This window comes from Heterodontus francisci, chromosome 26 (genome assembly GCF_036365525.1).
Source record: "Heterodontus francisci isolate sHetFra1 chromosome 26, sHetFra1.hap1, whole genome shotgun sequence".
In the NCBI taxonomy this organism is placed as follows: Eukaryota; Metazoa; Chordata; class Chondrichthyes; order Heterodontiformes; family Heterodontidae; genus Heterodontus; species Heterodontus francisci.
Genome location: NC_090396.1, coordinates 48,654,822 through 48,675,581, shown reverse-complemented (window position 1 = coordinate 48,675,581; position 20,760 = coordinate 48,654,822). Strand labels below are relative to the sequence as shown.

At 41.8% G+C, this 20,760-nt stretch overlaps 1 protein-coding gene across 1 annotated transcript in view; it reads left to right on the top strand.

Moving 5' to 3' along the window:
- LOC137384323 (protein sidekick-2-like) overlaps nt 1-20,760 on the top strand; it is a 506,965-nt gene that overhangs the window by 458,835 nt on the left and 27,370 nt on the right. The window contains exon 42 of the mRNA XM_068058191.1: nt 6,776-6,905. Coding sequence (XP_067914292.1) covers nt 6,776-6,905 — 130 coding nt within the window. The remainder of the gene's footprint in view (nt 1-6,775; nt 6,906-20,760) is intronic.

Genomic DNA, 20,760 nt, shown 5'->3' with positions numbered 1-20,760 from the left:
AGAGTATGAGAGAAAGCTCGCTGGAAATATAAAGTCAGATAGTAAAAGTTTCTATAGATATTTTAAAAAGAAAAGATTTAACAAAGTGAGCGTTGGTCCTATAGAAAGGGAGTCTGGGGAATTAATAATGGATAACAAGGAGATGGCAGATGAATTGAACAGGTATCTTGCATCAGTCTTCACTATAGAGGATACAAGTAACATCCCAGGAATAGCTGTAAGTCAGGTAATGGAAGGGAGGGAGGAATTCAAAATTACAATCAACCAGGGAAGTGGTACTGAGCAAATTGTTGCAGCTGCGGGCTGACAAGTCCCCTGTTCCTGATGGACTTCATCCTAGGGTCTTAAAAGAAGTGGCTAGTAAGATAGTTGATGTGTTGGTTTTAATTTTCCAAAATTCCCTTGATTTGGGGAAGGTTCCATTAGATTGGAAAATAGCAAATGTAACTCCTTTATTCAAAAAGGGAGGAGACAGAAAGCAGGAAACTACAGGCCAGTTAGCTTAATATCTGTCATAGGGAAGATGTTAGAAGCTATTATTAAAGACGTTATAGCAGGGCAGTTCGAAAAATTCAAGGTAATCAGGCAGAGTCAACATGGTTTTGTGAAAGGGGAATCATGTTTAACCAATTTATTGGAGTTCTTTGAGGAATTAACATGTGCAGTGGATAAAGGGGAACTGGTGGATGTACTGTACTTAGATTTCCAGAAGGCATTTGATAAGGTGTCACATCAAAGGTTATTGTGGAAAATAAAAGCTCATGGTGTAGGGGGTAACATATTGGCATGGATAGAAGATTGGCTAGCTAACAGGAAACAGAGAGCAGGCATAATTTGGTCATTTTCTGGTTGGCAAGATGTAACGAGTGGTGTGCCACAGGGATCAGTGCTGGGGCCTCAACTTTTTACAATTTATATAAATGACTTGGATGAAGGGGACAAATGTATGGTTGCTAAATTTGTTGATGACACAAAGATAGGTAGGAAAGTAAGTTGTGAAGAGGACATAAGGAGGCTACAAAGGGATATTGATAGAGTAAGTGAGGTGGGCAAAGATCTGGCAAATGGAGTGTAATGTGGGAAAATGTGAAATTGTCCATTTTGGCAGGAAGCATAAAAAAGCATCCTATCTAAATGGTGAGAGATTGCAGAGCTCTGAGATGCAGAGGGATCTGGGTGTCCTAGTGTATGAATCGCATAAGGTTAGTATGCAGGTACAGAAAGTCATTAGAATAGCTAATAGAATGTTATTGTTTATTGTGAGCAGAATTGAATACAATAGTAGGGAGGTTATGCTTCAGTTATACGGGGCATTGGTGGGACCACATCTGGAGTACTGTGCATAGTATTGGTCTCCTTATTTAAGGAAGGATGTAAATGCGTTGGAAGCGGTTCAGGGAAGGATTACTAGACTAATACCTGGAATGAGCAGGCTGTCTTATGAAGAGAGGTTGGACAGGCTAGGCTTGTATCCGCTGGAGTTTAGAAGAGTAAGAGGCGCCTTGATTGAAACATGGAAAGGATGTTTCCTCTTGTGGGAGAATCTAGAACTAAGGGTCGCTATTTAAACATAAGGGGTCGCCTATTTAAGACAAAGATGAGGAGAAATTTTTTCTCACAGAAGGTCGTGAGTCTTTGTAACTCTCTTCCTCAAAAGGCAGTGGAAGCAGAGTCTTTGAATATTTTTAAGGCAGAGGTAGATAGACTCTTGAATATCAAAGGGGTGAAACATTATCGAGGGTAGGTGGGAATGTGGAGTAATCGGTTCAGCCATGAACCTATTGAATGGCGGAGCAGGCTCAAGGGGCCGAGTGGCCTACTCCTGCTCCTAATTCATATCTTCGTATGTTTTTTGCTGGATTGATTTTTTTCCTCTCATTTCTCTCTCATCTCCTTCCCTTTGTATTCAGATGGCAGCTATCCTGCCATTCACACCTCCTCTAAACACATTTTGTTTCTTTACTTGTCCCATTACAACTCACTTTGACCTTTCCCCATGAAACCTTTAATCACTTAATCTCTCCAGCCCTCTACCCTGTCATAGTCCTTCCCTTTTGCTCTTCTTCCTATCCTCCCCTCTTCCACTTGCTGACAACCTATTATATTTCTAACTTTTCCCAGTTCTGATGAAAGGTCACAGACCTGAAACGTTAACTCTGTTTCTCTCTCCACAAATGCTGCAGACCCGCTGAGTGTTTGCAGCATTTTCTCTTTTTATTTCAGATTTCCAGCATCTGCAGTATTTTGATTTGAAATGCTTTTGGGTTATAGCTAGCTGTATGAAACTCAGAAGTCAGAAACCAGTGGCACTGGCATAGATCTTGGCATAACATAAAAGTAGTTTCCGTTGCTCTCAAAAAGTGTCCATACTTTATTAGGATTTTCTCTTGTTCCCACACCCATCAAAAGTGCTTACATGTCCAGCTTAGTATTGTTTAATTTGTGGGCCAAAGTCTCTCCCATGGTGTTTTCTAAGTATAACCTATTTTGATGTATCTCATTCTAGTGTCATGATCAATATTTATCCCTCAACGTCATCATAATAAATTAGCTGATCATTAGCATATTACTGTGTGCAAAGTTGGCTGCCCCATGTTCTACATTACAACTGTGAATACACTACAAAAATACATAACTGGCTGTAAAGCACTTTAAAATCCTGAGGTTGTGCATGTCTTTCTTTCAAAAATCATACTGTTCCACATGCTTAAATAGGGTTGCAATCTGTTTCATTCTTTCAACCATTAATCTGACTCTGAACATGTTGCTGTTAGCCCTGTTCATAGCTCTGCACAAATGAAGTAATGTCTTTAATCTTGGTGTCAGGGGCCATTAATCGTGGAAAAGGGTGGGAGGAAAGACAGAATAGTTGGAAAAAATGGAAGAGACATTTGGAAGGAAAAAAAGGACGGCAAAGGGAGTGGTAAAATACATGAAAAAAAATCCTGTTAAAATGATCCATGGCCTCCATGACATCCTAAATTTGTGGGTCTGGATTTTCCAATATAATGTAATTATGTCATCGGTAGGCTAGCTTCAATTGTTTATTTCGAATCTACAGATGGATATTTAGGGATTCTGGATAATAACTTGTTGAAAATCACTGGTGTGGGATCAAGTTGCTGTTATATCTCAGACAGAAAATGTCATTCGGCCATCTCAAAATGTTGCTGTATTTTGAACAACTTGGCCCTGTTTGGATATGATATGCCCAGCTACTTTTAAGTACCTTTCCTAAGTGGTGATTCTTAATGTGTGACCCCAGATAGTTCAGCAAGCTAGTTGTCCATGGAAGGCATCAAAGTTGAGCTTGCATCTATTAACACAGGTATGCTCTGCATCAGGGATCAGTTATAGTGAAGAGAAGTGCAGTTCAGTCAATTGCAGTATCTCAATTATCATCGCAACTGAGGTCAGCTAACTCAGCATATACCAAGGATTAAACCAGAGGCCTTAAGTGGGCTCCATTCATGTGCAATAAAAACATATGAAAACCTATAAATGCCAGATGAATTTAATGACCTCGTGCATCCAGTAGTGACTTCAGACCAGTTATTCATGTATTGGGTTTCCGAGTATGACCATTGCTCAAATCTTGCACAATAATATGTTTGATCAGTTAGGGGCAATTTCTTATGCACTATTGAAATGCTTTGTCAAAGAATTAGTGTTGCTGCTGTTCCAACAGCCTGTCTTGCCACACCTGGACTTTCAAATGCTTTATTGCATTACAAAGGTGTCTGTAAGTACTGAAAGTTAGAGCTGTATGATGTCATTGAATATCAGTCTGTCAGTCATCACTGTGCTAGGATTGACTACACCACTGAGGACATATTCAGGTTTTGTTTGCAGTACAAATATTGATCCACAGTGCCAGCATGCTTGTGTCGGCATGTCATGTGCTGCTGAGGTTGATGATATGAAGTGCCAACAACGTAGTCCAGAATGAATCAAACTACTTGATTGTTTCAAATGAAAACATGAAGCCTTTCATAATTAATTTGTTTTTTGGGCCAAACATTGGACAATATTAGAGTTTCAGGTTTTCTTATATGATTAAGAAGTTTTTTATGATATCAGTAATAATAACTGATGTCGTAGCAATTCACAGCAAAGTCGGAGCAAAAATGTTCTGTTAGTTTCAAATGCCTTCCTGTAGTAAAAATCAAAGTGAAAAGTTGGATATGATGTTTGTCTTATAAATAAATAAAACCACTTAACCAACAAATAATGAGTTCACAGGTGGTAGTGAAATCCTTAAAATCAACATTAAAATAAACTCAACATCTTATTCTTCATTTTTAATTTTTTTCTCTCTCGCGAATATTATCTACTCCCCTGAAGGTTGGATATAGTTCTACAGATCCTCCCAGTCACCCTTGGCATCTTGCCCAAGTGACCCTTCTTTACATGTGAGTCTAGGCTGTTCATCATGGTAGGCAACACAGTGAAGCATGCCTGTCTCATGATATCCACACACAGGCACTTCTAGCTGGGCCGAGTAGTTGTAGTCAGGATCAGGAACCGTGCTGTACAGTTCCCTGCTTAATAGGCAGTGGGAAATATTGTAGAACCACTAGACCTGTTCAAGCTAAATCAGCTAATTCGGCTCCAGTATATGCTTTGTGTTTATTAAATAAGTGCTGCATGGCTCTTTTTAATATGTTGATTTTGCAATGGATTAATTATTTATTTTCCTGCAGTTTAAGATATAGCAAAGTGGATACAGTACCTAGCACAAAGGCAGATGGTTGTGATTGTTGAAGCCAATCAACTCAGACCCAAGACATCATTGCAGGAGGTGCTCAGTATAGTGTCCTAGTCCTAACCATCTTCAACTGCTTTATCAGTGACATTCACTCCAACATAAGGTCAGAAGTGGGGACGATTGCTGACAGTGTTCAGTACCATTCGTGACTCCTCAAATACTGAAGCAGTCCGTGTCCACATGCAGCAAGACCTGGACAACATTCAGGCTTGGGTTAATAAGTGGAAAGTACTACTCATGCACACAGTACCAGGCAATGACCATCTCGAACAAGCGAGAATCTAACGATCTCCTGTTGACCTTCAATGGCATTACCATCACTGAATCCCCACCATCAACATCCTAGGGGTTACCACTGACCAGAAACTTAACTGGACAAATCATATAAATACTGTGGCTATAAGAACAGGTCAGATTCTGGGAATTCTGCAGTGAGTAACTCACCTCCTGACTCCCCAAAGCCTGTCCACCATCTACAAAGCATAAGTCAAGAATGTGATGGAATACTCTCCACTTGCATGGATGAGTGCCACTCCAACAACACTCAAGAAACTCGACATCATCAGGAAAAAGCAGCCCACTTGATTGGCACTCCATCCACTTTAAACATTCACTCCCTCCACCACCAGCACACCAAGGCAGCAGTGTGTACAATCTACAAGATATACTGCAGCAACTTACCAAGGCTCCTTCAACAGCTCCTTCTAAATGCACGACCTCTACTACCTGGAAGAACAAGGGCAATAGATGCATTGGAACACCACCATCTGCAAGTTCCCCTCCAAGTCACATGCCATCCTAACTTGGAACTACTTGGTTGTTCCTTCACTATCGCTAGGTCAAAATCCTGGAACTTCCTCCCTAACAGGACTGTGGGTGGACCTGCACCACATGGACTACAGCGGTTTAAGAAGGTGGCTTACAACCACCTTCTCATGGGCAATAAATTCTGGCCTTGCCAGCAATGCCCACATCCCTTAAATGAATCAAAAACATGGCCAAGACATATCCAAGATAATGACTGTCAGCTGGCTATTCTAACATAGGTGGGGCATGGGGGTGGGGAGGAGACTTTACAGCAGCGATCATTGGATAGCAATCAGGAGTATGATCTGGCAATGTTTCTTCCCCCTCACAAAAGGGCCTCAGCCCAATTACAATGCCCATGCAACTGCTTTGACTGATATTCACAAACTCAGGACAGAGCACGAACTTAACTTAGGACCTTCCTCCTCCGAATGTTTTACTGACAGTGGCTTTACCCATGAGCCACTAGGGGAACCCTCACTCTGCTTATCTAACTACAAGAATTAAGTAAACTACAAACGGATGGTCATGGGAACACTGTAATTGTGTAATGGCACTGCAGTACGTAGTGACTGTGAACTATGCTCTATCAATACAAAGCTGGCAGCATTACAGAGGTGCTCTAAAAAAGAAATGCAGAGAAGTTCTAAAGAAGTGATTTTGTTGTGTCTGTATGCCAAATGAGGGCTAAATAGTTTTTGGATTCAATGAAGTACACATGGCTTTCATGTTAAGCAGGGACTATCATTTGTGAAGAGGTGAAATCATAGTATTAAATAGAATACAATATTTGTGTAGCTCAATGGTGAAGTTGCAGATTATTCATCTGATATATTTAGTCACATCTCAAGCTATTCACAAACTGATGCCAGTACATTTACCCTTCAATCTGGGTGTTAGTGCAGTCCAGGTATTACTTGTACTTGCTACAGTGTAAGTCCAAAAGAACAGAGTTCAAAATGTTAGTGAAGTCTTAATCAAACAGATATAACATGAATGTGTAGAATCCTTCTGAAATTTGCTTGGTACTGTTCCAAAACCCAGTGTTATCAATGTGTTTGTTACATGAGGTGTGGCTTGCTTTCAGAGCAATTCCTTTTATTTCTATGCTTGTAACAGGATAATTGATACTGAATAAAAATGTCACGCACTTCTTATCAAGGATTGTTACAGGCTCTCACAAGTATCTTGTTTCCACAGATCTCCCCCACGGCCAAGTCCTGGTAGCCTCCACTACTCAGATGAGGACGTCAGCATGAAATACAATGACCTAATCCCAGCAGAGAGCAGCAGCCTAACCGAGAAACCCTCTGAAATATCAGACTCTCAGGTAAGCACTATTCTTTCAGGAATGCCACATTTCCCAAGATTGCTGAAGTATTCATGGAACTGCATAACACTGTTTCATGCTACACCCTTGTGACAGGTCAGGCTTTCTCCCAGTTTCTTAACTTGTGTTCATGACAGTAAGGCAGTTTCTGTAAGCAGCGCAAGTATTCTATGAATCAAAACCTAAATGTCATGAATGACAGAGCATGCAAAAAGACGGACAATTACCCCTTGATTATAGAATGTCAGAGATCATGGGCTGGATTTTCCATTTGAAGTCGGGACCCCGATGTCAGGATCAAATGTGGGTCCCAACCCCACACTGTGTCGGTAATAGTTACCCGACAAAATTTTTGTCGGATTGGCCAATTAATGGCCAGCCGGTGTCCTGGGCGTCCAATTAAGGACAGCGTATGGGCTTCGATGCTGGAGGGCCAATAGGAGGCCCTCCAGCAGGAAAGCGCTGCAGCCTGCTGTTGCAGGTGAGAGAGAGGGCGCCTCAAGATGGAGGCATCCTCTCAGCGCTTTTAAAATTTATGAAAGTAAAAATGGCCACATTTTTTTTTTATTCTTTCATGGGATGTGGGCGTCGCAGGCCTGGCCAGCATTTATCGCCCATCCCTAATTGCCCTTGAGTTGCTTGCTAGGCCATTTTGAGGGCATGTAAGAGTCAACCACATTGCTGTGGATCTGGAGTCACATGTAGGCCAGACCAGGTAAGGACAGTAGATTTCCTTCCCTAAAGGACATTAGTGAACCAGATGGCTTTTTACAACAATCGACAATGGTTTCATGGCCATCATTAGACTTGCTTTAAATTCCAGATTTATTAATTGAATTCAAATTTCACCTTCTGCTGTGGTGGGATTCGAACCCATGTCCCCAGAACAATACCTGGGGCTCTGGGTTACTAGTCCAGTGACGATACCAGTATGCCACCGCCTCCCCTACGCCATCTACTAGACCATCTTTATGGATTGGAAACCCCTCCACAGGGCGGGCTGCGGGTGCAGCTGTGGCCATTTTGCATCATCAGCTGCGGGATGGTGAGGTTTAAAAGCAATGCGGAGCCCTGGCCTCCTGGACTGCTGCTAGGAGTCTACCTCCTTTCTCTGGCTGTCTTTTGGCCACTGTAAGGGACTCGCCTGCCAACTGGGAACTTCCAATCGGCGTAGGATAGTAAGGCAACCCGCCCACAAGCAGCTGGTAACCGTTCCGGACCTGACCTGGCCTCCTGGAAAGTCTGAACTTTGCTGGGGAACCAGCATACCTGCCAACAGGGGCAAATTCCGAGCCTGCCTGCTTCCATTCCCACCCCCAACTCGCCACAAAAATCCTGACCCAATTGGAATGCTCATAATGTTCTCCTGTCTACTCAGATGTAATAAAATAATAAAATAAAATAATATAGTGCCCTCTGATGAATAAACTAGAAGTAACAGATAAATTTACTTTTAAGAACATACACAGTATGCATTACTGAAGTTACACAATATCAAAAGTGTTTCAAAATTTTTGGAGTATTTTCAGTAGCTTCTGACAGCCTTTGATGGACATTACATTAGAGATCACCTCAGCCACCTGCTTGAGGCAATGCTAAACATGTAAGTGGGAATCACATAGCTCTTCAATTGAGTTACATTTTTAGATTTGAAGTTGCAGTAAGTTCAATTAGTGTTCAAACAATTTCTTCTCACTGGTCAAACAATTAAGATTTTTAACTCTCAAGTAGATATGGTATGAACTGTCATCCCATAGCCACTCAATGGTTTGCATGTTTCTCATACCTCACTGTCTTTATGATTGTCATCATAAGTTAACATATAAAATTTCCATCGTACATCAAGGGATCAATAACTTGTTAGCTTGAATTTAGAGGCTACTGGGGCTTTGGCTCAGACAGCCTATCCGTGATTCTCTTGCACAAATGCAATTACCCTCCTTTAGAGATAGTGCAGGCTAAAGCCAATTTTTAAAAACACCTTTTCCCATCTATCCAAAGTCTTACAAGAATAGAATACAGAAACCTCTTAAATCCTTACACCCAAACCTATTAAAAGTATTGTTTAGTATTGCTGAATCAAATGGTCATAATGCAGGTTTCCCCAGCTTTATGTCAATGTGTTTTTGAGGTCCCAACTCATTGGTATATGGTATGGAATAGGAACACACCAAACCAGGAAAGTCCCTGGCTTGACTCTTGATATGAGCTGAATTAGGCAGCCTCAGCCAGATTAGCAGCAGGAATGCTACGAAAGGCCTTAGCATTGGCAGTGTAGTAAGAGACAAAATCTACTAAATTTCCTGCTTCTAACTCCTGCTGGAAATGTACGCACATTGAGTCAGAACAAGAATAAGATTCATCTGTTTTGGCCCTGTAGCTGAATCATTTCATATAGTCAATGACCAAAATCACACTGGAAGAAAATGGCAAAGTATCAGAGGGTTGCCACGAGATGTAAAAGAGCACTTCAACATGAATTGCTGATCTTAAGGAAGGAATGGTAAAGGAAAAAATTTGAAGGTGCGATTATAATCTGCATTTTTTCCCCTAGAAATAGAGTTGCCCTGCATACATTTTTCTTGAAGTCATGAAGTTCAGCCTGCTCAATTTGAGTGTTGCAATTCTGGTCAGTCTGCAGGTAGGATAAATATATAAAAAGTGAACAACAAGATCTTCTATGGCTCTCCAATTACCTCATTGAGTGAACTTATCCAGTGATAGCTAGGCCTTTATAAACCAGAAAAGTGTCAGGTTTGATTTCTACTCTGCATTGAATTAGTTAATCTCAGCTCAACAGTGGTAGGGATACTATAATGGACTTCAGTGCCGTTGGGTAGATTTATTACGTCCATCAGTGTTCCTGTTCCTGATGCTGTCTAGTACTCTTGCTGGAAGTCAAATAGCCTTCCTATGCTCATGGCTCAGACATGAATAATTGATGCTTAGGTGAGGTACCAGAGTGAGCCTGTGAATTCATAATCCAGAAAGGAGTTGACACTTTCAAAATAGAGGAAGCAAGAGTGGAAAATTAGAGAGAAACATAAAATGACAGATTTTTCAAACCTTTCTAATGACCTACATGTTACATTATGGATACCGAAAGGGAAAGAATAAAGGTAATAAATCACATTATAGAAGTGGCACAACTTTTTATAAAGAAGGCATTAAGTAGATTTTCCACTGATTTATAGTCAATAGGAAGAAAATGTAGTCCTGACTGTGTAGAAAAAGTTTCAATTTCGTATTCCAATGAGGTTGTAAATCTGCATCCTTCAGTAGTGTCTGATTTGTGAAAAACTGTATCTAATTCCTTTAGAATTCATCTAGCTGCTTTTGATCCTGTTGTTGTCATTTCAAACAAACAGCATTCTTTCAAATCAGGATTTATGAAATGAGAAGAAAGGATCGCATATTTCTGGTCCACGCAGAATGTAAATATTGTATTAAGATTAACTTACATGCCACTGTTCGAACCATTGAAATGCATGATGCAATTTCTCACACTGAAAATTACCATTTGCTTTAGTTTCAGCATAAAGAGACAGTGTTACTGTATTAATTCTGTTCAAACCTATGTTACTCACGCTACCTGTCTGTCAGTCTATCCATTTGCTGCCTGGAGCAACTGTCATATCTAGACAGCATAACTAGTTTAAGGTTGTTATTCGGCTATCAGAAGGGAATATATGTATGCATGTATTTCTGCAAAAATCCCTGAAATAAACTTATCCCCATTGATGATGAACTAGTCATTGATAAGTGGAAGTTAAAATCATTTAAAGAATGTGGAAAAACTACTAGATCATTTCATTCAGCAGAATGGTTGAAAACTAATTCAATTTACTCAACAAGTTTTAAGTAACTTCCAAGACTGGAATTCAGATAAACAAGCTTCTGGGTTGAAAGTCCAGGCATTTTTTTTTCCGCTGAACCTGAAAGGAAGGCTGCATAACTTTCATTAGCTTCGAACTGACATTCAGTTGGTGTTGTAATGTATTGTGGTGTTATGCTAGACTTAACAGCAAGCAGCATGGGAATATGAGTGTATAAATACCACCTTGGTTAGTATGAAAGAAAGAATAAAAATTGTTCAGTGGAGATAATGGTCTTGCAGTTGTACAGTAGATTGCAGCTGAGAAATAGCTGCAGTTTTATCCTTCAGTTAATTCATCCTAATTGCTGATTACTAGGTTCCCACTTGTCCATTGGGGATTTTTGTCCCTATGGCTGCAACAGCTGTATTAAAAAAGGATTAATGGATATCTTGTAGTCAATTAAACAAGCTATAATTTAATTATGGAAAGATTTGTAGTATGCCAAAAAAAATCATAAGTTCATGTGGTTTATATCCATTAACTGAATGTCAGGATAACATGACAGACTTGAGCACATCCTTGTGCTTGTTATTCCTAATTATATGCATGGTTTATTTTTTGTTCTCTCATTTTTCTTCTGATTTTACTAAGATATTGTCCTATAGACACCATTAGTATTTAATTCAAGTAATCATACTTCATGTAGAGCTTTGAGAGTGAATTTCTGCATACTATTTGACTGCAGGGGATACCTAGTGGGATTACTGAGTCCCACTAAGGGGTCAATGTCATTTATTCATTGTGATTATAACTGTAGGTTTAGTGAGAACTAATATGCAGTTATTTACCAATTCAATATTCAGTAAATATTACAGAGAAAATAAATCCCACTGGTATAGCACAGACCAGAGGTAGAATCTGGAATTAGTGTGATCTGTATGGCTAAATGCCACAACACATGATACCTTTACCCACTAAGCCATGAGGGACTCCCATGTTTTTTTAATGTAAAATGTTTATCCTCTTTTTCACACATTCTCATAGCAGCAGCTGCAGTTTGTGTGCCCCACGTTGTTGATGTGTGCTAACGTTTTCAAAGACTATTTATCCCTGTGAGATTATGACTGCAGGTTTACTGAAAACTAATTTCATAATTTGGAAACTCTATGTATACATTACAGAGAGAATAACTATACAATTGTTCAACACAGCAGTTCTTTCAATTGTCCGAAAGATCAACAAAATGTTCGTTGATTTCAAGACAGATATTCTGTATATTTCTTAAACCTGTTTTTGCCTTAATTTGTTAAAGCATTTAAAAATTCGAAGTGTCAGCACAATTTTTGAACAACTACGACAAAATAGTTTGATAAAGTTACTGCAATAACACGTGTATTCTGCACTTCTTAACTATTAATCTTTTGGGTGGTGAAATTATCATCCATGCTGACAGTATAAGCATTAAACGAGCCTTTCAGTGAAGTTAAGCAATGCGGTTCAGTTTTTAGATTTGGATTCAATGCTGGATGAAGTTCAGTTGAGTCGAGACAAATATTTTAAGTGAATCATGATTTGAGCTACAGCTTCGGACAGCTGAACCTCCTCTGAGATTAAAACCTGTCAGCTTTTTAGAAGATAAAATCTGAAGGGGCAGCTAGAAATTGCAAGGAAGAATCAATAATGGAAACTTAAGCTGTTCCCCTATTGGCTTAATTTTCTATCACATGGGAAAGCATTAATTAGAGAACCACCAAAAAACTTGAAAGGACAAGCCAATCTGATCAATTATTTCAAGTTACATTTCATTAAATTTGCATTTTGGGATATAATGCCATAATGAGAGCATTCCAGTAAGAATCTCGGAAGACCGCCATCGTTAACAACGAGCTCAGTAGACTCAATGTGGACATTGCAGCACTTCAGGAGACACGCCTCCCCGCGAGCGGATCTCTAAGAGAGCAAGACTACACCTTCTTCTGGCAGGGTAGGGATCCTGAAGAACCCAGACAGCACGGAATGGGCTTCGCCATCAGAAACTCTTTGCTCAGCATGATCGAGCCACCTTCAAATGGCTCGGAACGCATACTGTCCATTCGACTGGTCCAGTACACCTACTCAGCATCTATGCTCCAACACTTTGCTCCCCAGCTGAAGTTAAAGACCAGTTCTATGAGGAACTCCATAATATCATTTGTAGCATCCCCAACACCGAACACCTGTTCCTGCTGGGGGATTTTAATGCCAGGGTTGGGGCCAACTATGATTCATGGCCCTCCTGCCTTGGGCGCTATGGCATTGGAAGGATGAATGAGAATGGACAGAGACTGCTTGAGTTGTGTATCTATCACAACCTCTGCATCACCAACTCGTTCTTTCATACTAAACCCTGTCACCAGGTTTCTTGGAGGCACCCAAGATCACGTTGGCACCAGCTGGACCTCACCGTCACAAAGCGAGCCTCTTTAAACTGCGTTCAAATCACATGCAGCTTCCACAGTGTGGACTGCGACACCGACCACTCCCTGGTGTGCAGCAAGGTTAGACTCAAACCAAAGAAGCTGCATCACTCCAAGCAGAAGGACCGCCCGCGCATCAACACTAGCAGAATTTCTTATCCACAGCTGTTACATAAGTTTCTAAATTCACTTGAAAAAGCCCTTCAAAACACTCCTACAGGGGATGCAGAGACCAAGTGGGACCACATCAGAGGCACCATCTATGACTCAGCAATGACCACCTATGGCAAACGTGTGAAGCAGAATGCAGACTGGTTTCAAACTCACTTTGAAGAGCTGGAACCTGTCATAGCCGCTAAGCGCATTGCACTGTTGAACTACAAGAAAGCCCCCAGCGAGTTAACATCCGTAGCACTTAAAGCAGCCAGAAATGCTGCACAAAGAACAGCCAGGCGCTGCGCAAACGACTACTGGCAACACCTATGCAGTCATATTCAGCTGGCCTCTGACACCGGAAACATCAGAGGAATGTATGAAGGCATTAAGAGAGCTTTTGGGCCAACCATCAGGAAGATCGCCGCCCTCAAGTCTAAATCAGGGGACACAACTGACCAACGCAAGCAAATGGACCGCTGGCTGGAGCACTACCTAGAACTGTACTCCAGGGAAAATGTTGTCACTGAGACCACCCTCAATGCAGCCTAGTCTCTGCCAGTCATGGATGAGCTGGACGTACAGCCAACAAAATCGGCACTCAGTAATGCCATTGATTCTCTAGCCAGCAGAAAAGCCCCTGTGAAAGACGGCATTACCCCTGAAATAATCAAGACTGCCAAGCCTGCTATACTTTCAGCACTCTACGAACTGCTATGCCTGTGCTGGGATGAGGGAGCAGTACCACAGGACATGCGCGATGCCCATATCATCACCCTCTTGAAGAACAAGGGTGACCGGAGTGACTGCAACAACTACCGTGGAAGCTCCCTGCTCAGTATAGTGGGGAATGTCTTCGCGCGAGTCGCTTTAAACAGGATCCAGAAGCTGGATGAGCGTGTCTACCCTGAGGCACAGTGTGGCTTTCGAGCAGAGAGATCCACCGCTGACATGCTGTTCTCCCTTCGCCAGCTACAGGAGAAATGTCGTGAACAACAGATGCCCCTCTACGTTGCTTTCATAGATCTCACCAAAGCCTTTGACCTTGTCAGCAGACATGGTCTCTTCAGACTACTAGCAAAGATCGGATGTCCACCAAAGCTATTAAGTATCATCACCTCATTCCATGACAATATGAAAGGCACAATTCAGCATAGCGGCGCCTCATCAGACCCCTTTCCTATCCTGAGTGGCGTGAAACAGGGCTGTGTTTTCGCACCTACACTGTATGGAATCTTCTTCTCACTGCTGCTCTCACATGCACTCAAGTCTTCAGAAGAAGGAATTTTCCTCCACACAAGATCAGATGGCAGGATGTTCAACCTTGCCCATCTAAGAACGAAGACCAAAGTACGGAAGGTCCTCATCAGGGAACTCCTCTTTGCTGATGATGCTGCATTAACATCTCACACTGAAGAGTGTCTGCAGAGACTCAGCGACATGATTGCGGTTGCCTGCAACGAATTTGGCCTAACCATCTGCCTCAAGAAAACGAACATCATGGGACAGGACATCAGAAATGCTCCATCCATCAATATCAGTGACCACACTCTGGAAGTGGTTCAAGAGTTCACCTACCTAGGCTCAACTATCACCAGTAACCTGTCTCTCGATGCAGAAATCAACAAGAGCATGGGAAAGACTTCCACTGCTATGTCCAGACTGGCCAAGAGAGTGTGGGAAAATGGCACACTGACACAGAACACAAAAGTCTGAGTGTATCAGGCCTGTGTCCTCAGTACCTTGCTCTACGGCACCGAGGCCTGGACAACGTATGTCAGCCAAGAGCGATGTCCCAATTCATTCCATCTTCGCTGCCTCCGGAGAATCCTTGTCATCAGGTGTCAGGACCGTCCCTCCAACACAGAAGTCCTCGAGGCGGCCAACATCCCCAGCATATACACCCTAGTGAGGCGCTTGAGATGGCTTGGCCATGTGAGCCGCATGGAAGATGGCAGTATCCCCAAGGACATATTGTACAGCGAGCTCGTCACTGGTATCAGACCCACCCGCCGTCCATGTCTCCGCTTTAAAGACATCTGCAAACGCAACATGAAGTCCTGTGACATTGATCACAAGTTGTGGGAGTCAGTTGCCAGTGATTACCTCCATTTTGAGGCACCCTTTCTCCAACTTTTTAAACTTAAAAGTGTCATAAAGAAATACAGCACTGAAACAGGCCCTTCGGCCCACTGAGTTTGTGCCAACCATCAACCACCCATTTATATTAATCCTACATGAATCCCATATTCCCTACCACATCCCCACAATTCTCCTACCACCTACCTATACTAGGGGCAATTTACAAATCAACTTGTAAGTCTTTGGCTGTGGGAGGAAACCGGAGCACCTGGCAGAAACCCACGCGGTCACGGAGAACTTGCGAACACTGCACAGGCAGTACCCAGAACCGAACCCGGGTCACTAGAGCTGTGAGGCTGCGGTGCTAATCACTGTCTTCAGCAGCCAGGCTACCATTGTGAAGGGGAGCTCCTCCGAAGGGCAGCCTGTGGCTGCAGCTGTGAGCAGGCAGGCACTCAAGGCCTGGTACTCAATACCTTGGAGGGGGGGCCCAGAGGCTGACTGGAAAATTCTATTTGGTCTCTAACAATAGGCCTTGATAAGCTATTAAAGACCCTAAATTGGCTACCCACCCAGCCAGTGCCTCCCCCCCCCCCCCCCACACCCAATCCTGCCGCCCAAGGGCGGGACAGTGCCAGCAAACCCACATGCTGGCCAGTGATGGGAGTTTTCACACCCACCTGCCTCTGATCTCACCCCATTGGAGCCTAAAAATCCTGCCCAAGTATTTTAGATCATAGACCCGCTCCATTTTTAGCACTACTGAAAAAGCTGGCCCTATGCCATAGTTATCCAACAGTCACAAGCATTCACTACATCCCACATCCAAGAAAACTTTTTTTTAAATGGAAAACATATTGAGCAATGAATAAAGAGAAACATCTGAAGCATTCATTACTGAAATGAAACCATCCATTTTCTGGATGAGAATCTGGGTTCGCAAAGAGACAAGTATGTGTGTGTTGGAGGAAAAAACAATATTGTTGCTTCCTCCTGAACAGTTCCTGCTTTAAAAATAGTTGCCCTTTATTTTACTGATTGGCAGTACCAAGTTGCGCCAGGGCAGGGTCGCTGCTGTACATTAGATTAGAGTTCTCTCTGCCAAAAAATGCACCTCATCTTGAGCCTTCGAACAGTGCCTCCAACTGCACAAGTGTGTTTTTTTCTTCATTTCCCATCAATTGCAATACCTTATATGAAAATTCGCCTCAGTGAATGTGCTAAAATTGCCAATAGTGTTGCAGTCAAAATGCAAATGTGCAATGACACCAAATTGGGGTGTGTTTTAGTACAGAGGACTATGACAAAATACAACAAGCCATTTATCAACTTTCAAAATGGGCATGTAATTAAAATGAACTTCAGTATAAGTAAGTGTGAGGTAGTACATTTTGATAAGAAGAATAAGGAAGCTACATATTCCTTGGGGGGAAAAAGTGTTTAAATAACATAGAGGAGCAGAGGAGTCTGGGCAATGTTCCCTTTCAGCTGTGTGGGCGTATGGCTGCGCAACAACCCAAAGGTCCCACACAAGCTGCGCACAAATCAATCCCTTTAGGTTACTGCGCATGCAAAGCCGCTCAAAAAAAGTAAAGGGGCCGTGCACTTAAATAAATTCCCACAAACTGCAAAGGAAAATTAGAGGGTATGTTGTTCTGGGGACTTATACAAATCACATGAGAATGCATCAAATGTAGAGCCCATTAAAAACAAGCACTGGAGTTTATTTCTAAAGAGATAGAATTGAAAAGCAGAGATGTTTTGTTAAATCTTTAGAGAACCTTAGTTAGATCACACTTGGACTATTGTGAACAGTTCTGGTCTCCATATTAGAAAAAGGATATAGGGAAACTGGAGAAGGTGCAAAAAAGATTTATTAGAATGATACCAGAACTGAGAAGTTAAAGCTATCAGGACTGATTGAACAGGCTGGGGCTCTTTCTCTGGAAAAGACTAAGGGGTGGCCTTCAAGATTATGAAAGGGTTGACATAGAAAAGATGTTTCCACTTTTGGGGAGACCAAAACTAAGGGCGATAAATATAAGATAATCACTAATAAGTCAGAAATTCAGGAAAAACATCTTTACCGGAAGAGTTGTTAGAATGTGGAACTTGCTACCACAAGAAGTACTTGAGGCAACTAACATAGATGCATTTAAGGGGAATCTAGATGAATACGTGAAGGAGAAAGGAATTGAAGGATGTATTGATGAGGTTAGATGAAGAAGATGGTAGGAGGCTCATGTGGAGCATAAACACTGGCATGGTCCCGTTGGGCTGAATGACCTGTTTCTGTGCTGTAAATACTATGTAATACTGTATAATTTTGGCTGACTTCATTGGGAGTAGGTGATTATCTGTGACACAGAACAGCTTCATTAGTCACTCAGCCTCATTTCTAATTGAATATTTGTGGCATTTTAACTTGTTCCCTAAGGTGTCATTTGGCACTGTTGCATTGTAGGCTCTGGTTTGAAGGAAATATTGAACGGTAGTGTAGTTGCAGTTGTTTAGCTTCAGTACAAGCTGTAGCAAGTCAGGATATTGTGGTGATGTCAAGGCAGCTGCTCTTGCAAGGTTTGTCATCAAGTCTGTTGTGAGCAAGGAATTACCTGAATACCTGTCCATGTGAGTCACACTGATGTTATTATTAAACAATGCTGGCCTTTATTTTAAGTATGTGTTGCAGTGGAAGGGGAGGAACATGACTGTCAGTTGTGTTTTAACTTGTTTATTGATTTGACAAACCAATATAGAACACTGGTCAAAATGATATTTTCTCTCAGCAAGTTCCTTTCAGTTCTCCACTGCAGCTGGAATTTGTCCCTATTCACCCCCAGCTTGTCACCTTATTTCACATGTCAGTGCATGGACTATGTCCAAGAACCTGTCCACATGGCCGCCTTTGCTTTTTACGTCATCCTTAGTTCACATAGAAGTACAATATAACATTTCTCTTAGGAGCTCACCAATGCAGACTTGGAAATCACATTGTTCTGTAACTGACTGTAATGTACCTGACATCACTATTTTCAATGGGTTTCCAAATAGTAAGCAAGTTCCATACCCTTTAGACAAGCACATTGTGTTTGTTCTGGTGCTTATGTTTTGAACTTACATCAATTACATTTGGTGATATCTGCCTTGAGCAGCCCATTTATTGAAGTCCACAGGTGCTTCCACATTCCAGTCAGAACCCTGAAAACAATATCTATTTTAAGTATGAGCTGTGCCACACTGAGGTTATCTGAAAATGGCAATTGTTACAATTCTGTTCGGGACCATTAACTTTTTTTCAAAAAAGTCAAATTCCCAGTTTATACTGAAAGAATTACGCCAGAAGATTTCATGTTTTAAACTAAAAACTTTACAAGAGTTAAACAAAGCATACTTTAAACTTAAAATTTGAACAGAACATGAAGACATATACTTTAGACTTTAAGGGCTGGGTTTTGTTGTCCCGCCTCCAGGAATGGTGACGGGTGCAGAAAATAGCAGCTGCTCCGCATGGGACCTGCGCCGCTGTGATTATCCGGCTGGCGGCCACTTAACATATTGACGGCGGCCGCAAACCCAATCATGTTGCGGGGGGCAGCATTGGCGGCACCGTTCAAGGCGTCACCCGTTGCAGGAGCAGGTTCTGGTGCCATTTTTAAAAGGCTGCCGGCCCTGCAAACATAATGCAGAGTTGACAGCTTCCCCCCCTTTCCCATACAAATCATGCAGAGTTGCCCCTTTCCCCATCTCAGTGGCACCAGCTTCTCCTGGACGGGAAAGTGAAGGCACATGAGTGTCGCACGATGAACTCAAGATTGGGAACTGAAGGTAAGATTGCAGTGAATTAAATTTAAATATTTAAAGTAGGGTCCCGTCCCAGAGTGACGGAGGTGGTGCCATGGAGCCTTGCCGCCGCCGGGAAGATCGGGCCCAGCAATCCCAGCATTGGACTCTGTGGTTGCTGCTCTGATTCTCCGGTCCTCCATCATGAAACCCGACGTTGGGCTGGGAACAAAATCCAGCCCTAAATCTCCCCCTTTTGACTTTTACTTCCACCCCTAGGGTTCCCCTATACTTCACAGGATCTTGGCAGTCTGTTCACTTCTCCTGGGACCAATCCAAAATGTACCACAGCTTTTCGGAATTTAGGAATTCACTTAATTTCTCAGCTGTCTTCCGAGGTAAGGGATATCCTAGCATCTGCTAGGCAATCCTCCAGTTCTCTTCCAACACCTCCTGAATCTGGACTTCCCACCTTGAACTTGGTTCTTAGTCAAAACAGAAACACCCTGGTTCCTGATGGCCTCTTCTCCTGAGTTCAGCTGCTCCAAAAGCCAACTGCTTTTCGAAAAGCCAACTGTCTGTGTCAGCAAGCACAGAGGTAAAAAAAAACCTGACCTGCATCATCTATCTCCATAGAAATTTGTGGTACACGTAGGATGTCCCAGATAGCAATTTAAGCTCATTACCTCCAACTCCAAATATCTCCTTGATTTCTGATATCCACATGTATAACTGATATTGCTAACAATGACAGAGTAATTTCTTCCTGTCTTTCTGGCTACTCCCAACTAAACAAGTCCACCTGTTGTTTTCTGACTTTCACCTCTCTAACATTGTCTCTGAAAACACTCATGGAGAAATATTTGGAATTTAAATGTTGGGTAGTCTGCAGCCTTTTTGAAATTCTTACAGCTACACATTTAATTCCCCAAAACTAAAAGTGACCTCTAAAATATTAATACAAACCATGAATTAGATAATTGTAACACAAGGAATGATAATAAGGTGAATTTCAGCTTTAAGAGTCTTGTAAGAAAAATGGAAGGCTAATAGATCTTTTTCTGATCCAGGATTTATATTATGGTATTTATCACCTAAGCATAAGAAAATGGAATCAGATTTGTGTAAGAACTTGACTGTAATGTCGTCCCCTTGGAACAACAATCCCCAGGCTGATTTCACAGTTTCTGCTTTTAACTCCAGGCTGTCCTTCTCTTCCTTTCCTATCCAAAAGTCCAGAGTCTTGGCCTTTATCAGCCTAACAATTCCTAATTCTGTTGATCAACATGGTCAATGAACAGCAAAAAGGTATTCCAGGGATTTGCAACAAAATTGTTCATTACTCTTCCCAGCAGCATTGTTTTTGTTGAATGTATTGTATTATCCTAACTAACTAGGAATCTTCTTTCCAAACTTAAAAATTTGAGAAGATTCTTTTAATAACTGAGTCATGTTAAAACTAATCCCATGATTCACAGAAACTGAAACATAAAATCTATGTGTCTAAATTTAAAATACTTAAGCAGATACTGATGTGCCTGAAGGTGTTCTTTTTTACTTAAAGTT